Genomic DNA, 12,067 nt, shown 5'->3' on the forward strand with positions numbered 1-12,067 from the left:
GGGGATCAAATATATGGTGATGGAAAGAGAACTGACTGGGTGGTGAACACGTAATGTGATTTATAGATGACGTAATACAGAATTGTACACATGAAACCTATGCAACTTTGCTAACAATTGTCACCCTAATAATAAACTTTAATTAAAAGTAAATAAATAAATAAAGCAAGTAATTGCAAGATTACTCTACCCAGCAAGGTAGATCATTTAGATCAAAGGGATGAAAGGGAAGATAAAGAGCTTCCCAGACAAGAAAAAGCTGTAAGAATTCATAATCACCAAACCAGTATTACAAGGAATCTCAGAGGGTCTTCTTTAAATAGAAGAAAACATGATAAAAAATATGAATAATAAAATGGCAATAATTATATACCTAGTGATAATTACTTTAAATGTAAATGGATTAAATGGTCCAATCAAGAAGATGTAGGATGGCTGAATGGAGAAGAAAACAAAACCCTTACATATGCTGCCTACAAGAGACTCACTTCAGATTGAAAGACACACTCAGACTGAAAGTAAAGGGATGGAAAAAGAAATTTTCTGCAAATGGAAATTTTCAAAAAACTGGGGTAGATACACTTATACCAGACAAAATATACTTTAAAACAAAGGTTATAACAAGAGACAAAGAAGGACATTTGATCTACAATAGCCAAGATATGGAAGCTACCCCAGTGCCCTTCAATAGACGATTGAATAAAGAAAATGTGATACATATATGCAATGGAATATTACTCTGCCATAAAATAGAATGAAATCTTGCCAGTTGTGACAACATGGATGGACCTAGAGGGCATTATGCTAAGTGAAATAAGTCAGACTGAGAAATATAAATTCCATATGATGTCATTTATAAGAGAACTTAAAAAACAAAATAACTGCACAATGAAAACATTAAAACTTGTAGATACAGAAAACAAACTGATAATTGTCAGATGGGAGGGGTGTTGGGGTATGTGTGTGAAAAGGTGGAGGGATTAAGAAGTACAAATTGGCAATTACAAAACAGTCATGAGGATGCTAAGTAGAGCATAGGGAATATAGCCAATAATATAATTAATGTATATGGTGCCAGGTACATACTAGACTTTTTGGGGGGAATCACTTTGTAAGTTATATGAATGTCTAACCACTGTATTGTACAACTGAAACTAATGTAATATTGAATGTCAAGTGCAGTTGAAAAAATTTTTTTAATTTTAAAAAAACTGACCCAAGAACCAAGAACTGCCTGAAGAATTCCATACAAAAAAAGAAAAAGAAAAAAAGAACTCAGGGGTGGCAGTTTGCTCAGTGGTTAGAGCATGGTGCTCATAACACCAAGGTCGCCAGTTCGATTCCCACATGGACCACAGAAAAACAACGGCTTAAGCTTGGAGCTGAGCTGCTGGTGGGTGGCCGGTTTGCTCAGTAGTTAGAGCACAGTGCTCATACCACCAAGGTTGTCGGTTCAATTCCAACATGGGCCAGTGAGCTGTGCCCTCCACAACTAGATTGAAAACAACAACTTGTCATGGAGCTGAGGGGTCCTGGAAAAACACACTGTTCCCCAATAAAAAATTAAAAAACAAAAAAACTCATATGATCTAATATATTTCTAGGCATTATAGAATGGGTCGCAAGACGTGGCACCTAAACCTGATTCATAAGGCAAGTTAATACATCATGGAATTTTCACAACAGACCCAACCCACAATTATTAAATGAGAAATCCTGGGGCCGGCTATTCAAAATATGATCACCTGCAAGCTTGTTAGAAATGTAAAAATCTCAAGCCTACTCCCAAAGGTACTGAATCAGAATCTGTATTTTAACAAGATCCTCCAGTGATATGTTTGCACATTAAAGTCTGAGAAGTAATGGTGTAGGAATGGAATCTAGAATGTTGTGTTTGTTTTTTACAAAGCTCCTCCAGTAGCTTAGTTTGGGAATCACCTTCTAATAAAAGTACTGATACTTTTAATGATGACCCTGCATTATAAAGAAAAGTTTAAATTATGTTCAGAATGTTGTTTGCTTTAAGTTTTTTTCTCCTTTTCTTTATTACCCTAACAACATTATAATACTAAAAGGTAAGGCAATTACTCACAACTACCTCCTTGACATACATTAACAAGTTTTTTAAAAATTTGTCTTATTTACATGCACATACATTTTAAAAATGTTTTAATCAAATCATTAGACTACAACTCTGTACATGTATCTTCTGTTTGTAAAGGGGAAAATGTAAAGTAAAAAAAATTGTAAAGTAAAAAAAAAAAATTTTTAGAAAGCTCTGCATCCAAATGGATTAAAATAAAAGTGGGGGGCTTAAAGTTATAAACTTTTGGTACGTAGAAAACTCAGTTCAAAAACAAATGCTGAACGTAAGATTTTATTCTAGACCGAAAGACAATTAAAAATAAATGCAGGCTTTCTATCCTCAGCCGACTATCAGTGACCTTTCAAAAGATGAAACTCTTGGCTCTGAGCCTTATGTTATTTCCTATAGAGACAGAGAGCTACTGGTGATTTCCCAGACTGTATTCACAGCTCTTGAGTATGTAAGAAGATAATTCAAATAATAATAGTAATAGCCATGTATCATTAGGCATTAATAAAAGCTAGGCATTATTTGAAGGAATTTACATTTATCAGCTCAGTTAATCCTTTTGATGACCTGAGGGAGGTACTATTTTATTATCGTTTTACCAATGAGGAAACAAAGTCATAGAGGTTAAGTTATCTCGCCTAACGTTACAAAGAGGGATGGGGGAAGACAGCTTTAGCACCCAGTCTTCACTTACTCTGCTATTAGAGCACTGAGTTAAAAAAGCAACATCATTTTGATAAGAAGGCAAATGTGTGGAAAATGAAATCAAGAGTTAAAAAAAGAATTACAGTCAATCCATTTTCTATTACATCAAGGTGGAGATCAAAAATAGATAAAATAGTTATACCTACACAGAAAGTTAGTGCTTTTAAAAATCAAGATATAAAAAAATAGGAAAGATTAAGTGGGGTTTCAAAGATATTTAGTAGCTAAATGAGTTTCTGAATGGGAAAGTACATTTTAGAAGTAATTCTGTAAAAGTTAATAAAATTTTTATGTTCTATAAAAACATGAACTGTGTCTCTGAAGAACTTAGAATAGCAAAGAATAGGGATTAACCGTATTTCTCAATCAAAAACTTTCTATTTTGAGTAGAATCACAAAATATTAATTCCTAAAATTAGTAACACTACAAGGAATGAAGTCAGCAGCATGGCAGCGTGAGAGGTCCCTTGGTTTCTCCCCTTGAAGTTACAATAAGTTGAACGGCTAGAATTCAATGAAGGACTCCCTGCTCAACACACAGACACATCTGAGAGATCCACACAATGAAACATGTGAAGGTGGGAGAGTAGGGAAGGGGGGGAATGCGGAGACGGGGCTGCAGACACAGCCTGGAGCTCACTGCGGGACTTGGGAGGGGAGGGATCTCCTTGCAAAGAGCGCTCTCTGCAGCCCCAGGAGCAGAGATGCAGAGGAGCGTTTCTGCCTTAGCGGTCAGCAGACTGTGGCTGAGCCCAGCCGCAGAGACAGAGCACAGAGGTGTGACAGCGGTGTTCTGGTGGCCACGACTGCCAGCAGAAAAACAAAGCCACAGCACCTGGCTGCCTCCCTCACTCTCCCAGAGCTAGCAGTGCCCCAAAGAAGCTGTAGCAGTGGGTGCAGGGTTTATAGAGCACACTATCTACAGCTCTGTGAACTGGAGAGGCAGTAGCATTTCTCCCCTGTGACTAATCCCAGTGACAGCTGAGGTCTGGGAGTCACCATTACTGAGAGGAGAACAAAGCCACAACCACAAAAGCCAGCTCGCATGCCACCCAGCTCACCCATCCCAGCTGATCTCAGGGGCAGTGCAGCGCTACTGGCAGCATCTCTGGGATTTCACAGGCTCAGAACCCCGTCGTCTACCACATTCCCCCACGAGGATCATGCCCTGAGACCAAGGTGACCTGGTCACAGAGGAGATGCCCATCTCTTCAAGTAATACAGGGCATTTTTCACTGCCCCGCAGGGATCTGAGAAGCCAAAGCAGTGCAAGAGAAAACAAAAAACTTGTGCTTTAGTGCTACCTACTGGAAAACAAAAGAAAGACCTTTTTCAAATCACTAGAGAAATATCACTCTAAAAAAAAGTGGAGTTCATTCCCATAAATGCCTAGGCAAAGGAATAATCCACCAAATATCACGAATAACCAAGGTAACAAGGCAGCTCAGAAGAAAAATGAAAACTCTCCAGAAAATAAAGTTAAAGACATGGAAATATGTGATTTAAATGACAGAGAATTCAAGATTGCAGTTCTCAAAAAGCTCAGTTTAATGAACTCAAAAATAAAAGCAACAAACAAAGGAGGACTTTACAAAGAGACTGAAACTTAAATACAAATCAAAGAGAAATGAATGAATGAGCAAGCTTAGGAAATAGAGCTGACCAGATGGAGGAAAGAATTAGTGGTATCGAAAATAGAAATCCAGAGATGATGCAGATGGGAGAAGAGACTTAAGAGCAGATACACTACAAGACATAAAACTTATATGCTACGGCTTTTGTACACTGAAGTGCATTTACATTTATTCAGAAAAACTTACTAATGGCCACTGGAAATGGCTGGAATTTTTTTAAATTATAGAATAATTTTACATAAATTAGAAATCATTGAGTATATGTTTTATTTGGTTGAAACAAATAAGTTATTTGTAGAATAATATACAGTTCATTTAACTTAAATCTCATCTATAATCTTGATTATTAAAAATTAGTACCTTGCACTTTTCGACTTCTTCCTCAATTTTCTCAACAATAGCTGCATCCAGAATTTGTAAATCACAAGAAGAACGAGACAAAGTACTGACAGGATGTCCCTTTAGCCAAGTAATAATTTCTTGAACTTTCTCAGCACTACATTAAAAACAATAATTTTTTAACATTGATTAAAACTTTCTGTGGGCTTATATAAAAGGCCTGATATAAATTTTCTGAGGGCTACAAAGTATAAAAGACATTAAGTATATAATTAATAATTAATCACTATACTTAATTGGGACTAATTCTAAATTTAATATAAACATGTACATGTTTCTTCTCAGTATTTTTTTTAAAATCACAAAAATTAGTTTAAAAGAGCTTTACTAATATAAATGAAATTTAAAAATTGTATTAAAGTCTTAAAGCAAAAACAAAACAATATAAAACCCTCCCCCAAAAAGTAAAATAAACTCTTGATAAACTACTATACCTTTCATTGGAACCACTAGATGAGCTATGAGGCTACCAATGCCACAGATTTTTCTTACCCATTCTCATTTTCTCCAGGCCAAATGTCATCTTCATAGAACACATCCTCTTGGCTATTTTTGGCTATATAACAAAATAGTTCTGGAGCTCTAGCCAAACAAACAAACAAAAATATTAATTTGAAAAATATAAATGTTAGGAATATAAATATAAATATTAGGAAAAAAATATAAATGATAGGAAGTTCATATAAACTTCCTATCAAATAATTTTGTATCCTAAGGGAACATAAAATATATTAAGGACTGATTATTATACACAGAATATTCATAAGGGATAGAGACTAAAATACTTGGAAGTATTCACAGGCCCTCAAAAAACTCTCAGTAGCTGAGGGAGAAATGATTCCATTTATAAACTATAATAAACTTTAATTACTTATAAACTTCATTTACTGACTCTATCCCTCTTAGACCATAACGAAAGGTGATAAATGGACAAAAATAGTACCTACAGGTTAATTTTCTAATTTTCACAACAAAGCTGGAGCACTCCACAATAAAGCAAATTACAGTTTCTTCTGATATTCTTCAAAACTCCCTTGCTTCCTTTATAGAGCAGGACTTGCACATACACATAGCAGATTGAATATATTTTCTAGTTTTATTCCCTTTTCAACCCACTAAAAGAACAGTAAAGCATGAAAAAGAGCATAGACCTAGAAAGACAGATGAGGAGAGAAACAGAAAATCTGATAGCATATATGAGTTGTTAACAAAATTTTAGAAACTGGAAACTGGATGGATAAGTATTAACTATTTGACAGATAGAAACAAGCTGCACCCTAAGCCACTAGTGTGGGAAGCTAACAAGAAGCAAGTAGATTTGAACTGTGGAAGTCCGCAAAAGCTCAGGAATTACGGGTTCCAGGTCATTTTCATGCTATAGCATGGGGTGAGGTTTAGTAGGTTTTTCAGTTGAAAATTCTGTGTCATAAGCAGTTAGACAGTCATGTGAATACTCATCTTACCCCCCAGCATAAGAGCTTTAGTTTACTTTTTTGGGCAGGTTAACAGGGATGCTCTAGCCTTGGGTACAGCAGGCACAGCTAGCTGGGTTTGTGGGTGGAATGTGAGGAGGGAGCCATACTGCAAACAGGGGATTAAGGCAATTGTAACTATTGTAACAACTACACAATGTGCCACTAGGAAGCAGGCTAGGAAGTATAGGAAGAAGACTCTGAGATGGAGATAAGCACACAGGAAGTCTGTTAGTGAGTTCTTTGCAATCAACACCCGTGGAAGGAAAGGGAAAAAGGAAGGAAGCAGAAATGCACACAGGGAGAAGTTGGGCTGTGATTTATTCTTAATGAACGGCTTGGCCTGTCCCATAGAGATCTCAAACTGGGATGGCCCTTCAGGCTTGTCCTGAACTGGAGCAATGTCGGCTGGTGGCCTTTGCACTTCTTTGTTGATCAGGTATTGGACCTGTGGCTGTTGTGGGACGGGCTATAACTTTAGTGAGGCAGTTCTCTTCTGCTAGACAAATCCTGAAGAGAGTTCACAGCTGAACTCCTGACAACATTCCTGCTGCCAAGGGAACACGGTCCTTCAGGCCCGAAGGGAGATCTGGGGGTGGTATCACAGTGTCCACCACGTAATGAGACCCCTTTTACCTGGTTAATTTACAGAACACTGGAAGTCAGTTTTGTTCTCCACATCTGTCCTCCACAGAAAAAGCTGGAGGATACCTCTCTTGGAAAATTAGCCAGCCTCAAGGGAAAGATATACATACAGGTAGTGCTATTTGGAGGTCCTCTGCAGAAATAGCCAAGTCCCACTTGATAAACCCCACTAAATTTCTAATCAGCTTTTTAATGCCTCACTCTTAAATATGATTGGACACAAAAGAATCACCAAACAGGTAAAAAAAATACTTAACATGAAAAGGGAGAGCAAATCAAACAGATAAAAAAGAACAATTTGGAGAAAACAGAAAATATAGAGAAAGAAAAAAATCTAGAATTACTATCTTCAGAAAAATAAAAAGATATTCCACTCATTAAAAGAATAAGATGCTATAAAAAAGGAATTCCAGAGAATAAAGACACACTTTTAAATTAAAATGATTAAATTAAATAGAAATTTAAAAGTCATGTACCGTGTTTCCTTGAAAATAAGACCTAGCCGGACAATCAACTCTAATGCGTTTTTTGCGGCAAAAATTGATATAAGACCCAGTTAAAACCGGGTCTTATAGTAAAATAAGACCAGGTCGTATATTAATTTTTGCTCCTAAAGACGCATTAGAGCTGATTGTCCGGCTAGGTCTTATTTTCGGTGAAACACGGTAAGATGAAGTTGAAGAAATCTCCCACAGAGACCAGAAGAATAACAATATAGAAAGTGGATGAGAAGAGGTAAGACAATTAAGAGGATTAAACCAGAAGGTCTAACATCGAACATCTAGAATCCCAGAAAAAGGAAACAGAAACAATGGTGAGGAGGAAATTATCAAAGAAATAACACAAGAAAGTTTCTCAGAATGAAAGTTTATCAGTTTCAAGTCTGAAAGGGCTGAAGAGCAAAAGGAAAAAGATCCATACGAAGGCACACATTATTAAACAGCACTGGTAAAGGGAAAATTCTAGAAACATTTCAGAAAATGAAAGTAAATCACATTCAAAATTCAGAATCAGAATGGCACAGAACTTCTCACCAGGAAAGGAAACAAGAGACTAGAGCAAGGAAAATAATCTCCAATCTACACCCATACAAGCTATCAATCAAATATTAGGGAAGAATATTTCAGACATGCAAGCTTTCTCAGGAAGCTACTGGAGTTTAAATACTCCATCAAGATAGGGACATAAACCAGAGAGAGTAAGGCATGTAAGCCAGGAAGTAAAGGAATCCCACATAGGAGAATAGTGAAGGGAATTCCTGGGATGGTAATAAAGGGAAACTCTAGAATGAGAGTTGTTCAACAGCCCTGAAGAGCAATTAGTTCACACTGAAGCAGGAAAACATATAGTTTCACGGGGACGTCTACAAGAAGAAAATGGAACTGAGATCACCTGATCTGTTTGACCATATTAAGTTTTCCACCTATGGCAGAGTTTACAGCTGAATTAGTTATGTGAACAAATGAATAAACAAGAGAGGGAAAACAAAAATGTGTACAAGAAAGGAAATGGACTTACAATACCCTACAAGGTCCACCTGTGACCATTTACATTATCTTAATCAAGTAAACCTCTTAAACACATATTTAATTAAAAATTACATATTGTGATAAAACTATAGTGGGGGGAAATACGTGTATAGGGAGGTGAAGGAATAGGGAGTGGGGGTAGTAGAAGGGAGCTAAAACTTCATCTTTCATGGTAAGAAATCAATACACACGTAAAGTTGAAAAATCAAGAAAAAGGAGTCTAAATATGGCATTTTAAAGAAATATGGAAGTGAATGGAAAAAATAATCTAAATTTTCAGATAGTAGTATGGGACTGAATTGTGTTCCTCTCCCAAAAACACACTGAAGTCCTAACTCCTAGTACCTCAGAAGGTGACTTTATTTGGAAACAGGGGTTTTTATAGAAGTAATCAAATTAAAATGAGGTATTCAGGGTGAGCCCTAATCCAGTATGACTGGAGTCTTTATACAAAGGGGAAACTTGGACGTGGAGACAGACACACAGAGGAAAGACACACATCAGGTGAAGATGGAGGACTGGGGTGGTGTATCTACAAGTAAAGGAATGAATGCAGGAGGCTCTACGAAGCAAGGAACGAGAGCTGTAACAGTTCCCTGCCTAGCACCTTTACTGGCAGCATGGCCCTGCCAACACCTTGATTTTGGATTTTCTGGTTTCCAGAACTGTGAGATAACAAATTTCTGTCTTTTAAGCCCCCAGTTTGTGGTACTCTGTTATGGCAGCCCTAATAAACTAATACAGGGATACTCAAATATGAGAAGGTTAGAAATCAGTGGAACAATGGAAAGAATATACAACTGAATCAGAAGTAAAGATCTTTCCTATAAATCTTGGTCACTGAGTAACTCAGTTACCCTTGGTACTCACTTTTCTTATTTTCATAATGAGGAGTTGAGATTTGTGATTTCTCAGACCATCTCAGCAATAAAATTCAATTCTAGGATAGTAATCTACCATCTGGCTGGAATTTTAAGACTCAGGAAAACCTATCGTGCCAACAGTTGTTTTGTTTACCCAAACCAATCCTCTTACTGCTGACACAGACATGTAGAGTAGTGAATAACTTATGACAGCAAGCTTAGGAAAATTTTAATTAAAACGAGGCCAATTCTCATCATCCTTTTTCATTTTAAATAATGTGAGGACAGTATTTTTCCACTCTCTTTGAGCTAATGGCTATGAGGCTCCATGACACTAAATTAAGTTTATATGTAACACAGGTCATGTTTTACTAAAGGAAACATTGTTTTTCTCTAACACAGAGATCAGCAAGGCAGAATTAATGTTATATTCCTAAGTTTTGGGATGCCCAGCGGGGTCTTATTTGACACTCACCTCTCTAGGTACTCTGCAAGAAGCTGTTCCGCGGCAGATGAGTACATCCACTCACTTCCAACCTTCTTAGTGTATCCAGGTACTTCCTCGTTTTTTTTGTTGAATTTGAGATTCAAACCCACATTTGCTTTATGGTCTCCATGAGGGCTGAATTTAAACCACACACAAAAGTTTTAAAATTTTGTTCAAAGAATAAGAAGGTTTGCTTTCAATTCTTAGGAAAGCTTAGTTTTGATTGTTCTTCTATTTTAGTTATCATAGTTATTTCCAAAGTAGCAGTAATTGAGAAACTAGAGGAAAGGCTTCAAAACCCAAGTTAATGAAGCTTAACAGAGTTAATGTAGGTTATGTAATGAGACAGGAGAATGAAATAAGAAAATGCAGAGAAATATATTATTGAGATTCACACACACCTTGATACCTTTTTTCAAGGTTCAATTTGTTAGCTGCTAAAAATAAGAACTGTCTTTCCAACCACCTAAAACATATGCCATTTAGATGACAGATCACCATCAGAGGAATTTATGCATAATACTTAAGGAAAAGTCAGAGCAATTAATAAGAGCAAATAAATACTGAAATATTGACCATTTTATCTGTATCACTTAATTTTTTCCGACACTTTAAGTAAATTTCTTTAACATAAACTTACTTTCTCCTAGATCCTCTTCCAATAAAAATACTTCCTGTAAACCTTGAAACAAGGTATCCACTCACTCCAAGGCGACTGGCCAACACATATCCTGGGTTGTACTTTATAGAATATTTCTTTAAATATAAAAACAAAAAGATCAATTATGGAAATATGAAGCATTAAATGTTATTTCTGTAAAATCTGGAGATAACCAACATGACTAACCACTGGATTGTGGCAATATAAGAATTCTCAAAAGTAAGTGATCCATTCTCACTTTTTTTTTAAAGGCTCTGTAGGCAGAATTTTTCTGTTCCTTCCCCTCCTTAAAGGACAGAATTCCCAAGGAAGGGTGAAGGGAGGAAGAAATACACAGTTTGTGAAACTGTCTTAAGAAACGAACTGTATTGTAAGTACTAAATAGCAAACTCTGCAGGCAACACTATATTTTTTAAAATTAATTTTCATACTCTAAGTAGGGTGAAGTACCTGGGACAAAAGGAGGCCTTGATAATTATTACATTGAATTAAAACATGAGTATATCATCAAAATAGTTGCTTCTGAGGAAAATTAAAAGTATCCTTCATATATGGATATAAGTAATACTCGTCTCCCCTAATATTTACTATCACATGAAAGTAACAAGTACATATAATCTTGTATTTAATACAGTCAATGAAATGTAACCTTAATTTGTATACTTAAGGGAAGAAACTATGAAGACTGTCAAATTTTTTTTTATTTAAAAATATAATTTTTAACCAGGAAGCAAATTACTCACAAATTCAGTACCAACCAGGGTAAACTACAATATACTTCTAACATAATGTACCTAATAATAACACATACTTATTTTATATGGATTTCATATACTATTTCATATGAATGAATATATAAATACACTATATTTATGTAAATTATAGAGTACTCCTTTTGAGAAATCTTGGGTTGTGGTATAATTAAAAGTTAATTAAAATCACAAATACCCTAGAAAATGTAAAATAAACAGCTGAGAATGTTGAGGTAAAGAAAGAAGGCTTGAGTAAAAGTTAAAGAAGGTATGTAAAGAGAAAATAAGTACCCCGGAGAAGGCACGCCCAGCAACACTGTCCACTAGAACACAGGCTCTTTCAGATCTAGAAAAAGCCAGGGATCTAGAAAAAATCCAAGTGCTTCTACCTCCACTGACTCCCAGAACAGAGCTCCAACCTCTTTATCGAATGGGCCCCTCTCCTGGTTTCCCGACTGCTTTCTGAATTCTTCCTCCAAAAGAAACCTGATGGTAAGATTCTAGGGACTTGTCTGCCTTCCATCAAGTTTCCTCATGAGTATGCTGACGCCAAACGCCTTAAATTCATTTCACAGGATATAAACCTTTAGATTTTATCATTAGAAAAAATAAAAGTGTTAAGTAGCAATTGCTGGGTGCTTGGGAATTAATTTTAGTCAAGTTAATTATCCAATCCATCAATAAGAACAAATAACAGATATCAGGATCCTCTCCCTATTTTAACAGGGAAAAATAAAAGGTGGTCAGTGAACATCTTTGGAGAAAAACATCCCGAAAAACAATGCTATGACCTTAAATGCAGTTTCCCAATTTTCTCTAGAAATT

The 12,067-nt window shown here is 36.1% G+C and overlaps 1 protein-coding gene across 1 annotated transcript in view; it reads right to left on the bottom strand.

Annotated features, from left to right (window-relative positions):
* XRN1 (5'-3' exoribonuclease 1) overlaps positions 1 to 12,067 on the bottom strand; it is a 155,215-nt gene that overhangs the window by 77,041 nt on the left and 66,107 nt on the right. The window contains exons 24-27 of the mRNA XM_033092286.1: positions 10,470 to 10,585; positions 9,818 to 9,964; positions 5,326 to 5,415; positions 4,795 to 4,930 (exon numbers count right to left, since the gene is read on the bottom strand). Coding sequence (XP_032948177.1) covers positions 4,795 to 4,930; positions 5,326 to 5,415; positions 9,818 to 9,964; positions 10,470 to 10,585 — 489 coding nt within the window. The remainder of the gene's footprint in view (positions 1 to 4,794; positions 4,931 to 5,325; positions 5,416 to 9,817; positions 9,965 to 10,469; positions 10,586 to 12,067) is intronic.

Source organism: Rhinolophus ferrumequinum, chromosome 2 (assembly GCF_004115265.2).
Source record: "Rhinolophus ferrumequinum isolate MPI-CBG mRhiFer1 chromosome 2, mRhiFer1_v1.p, whole genome shotgun sequence".
Classification (NCBI taxonomy): Eukaryota; Metazoa; Chordata; class Mammalia; order Chiroptera; family Rhinolophidae; genus Rhinolophus; species Rhinolophus ferrumequinum.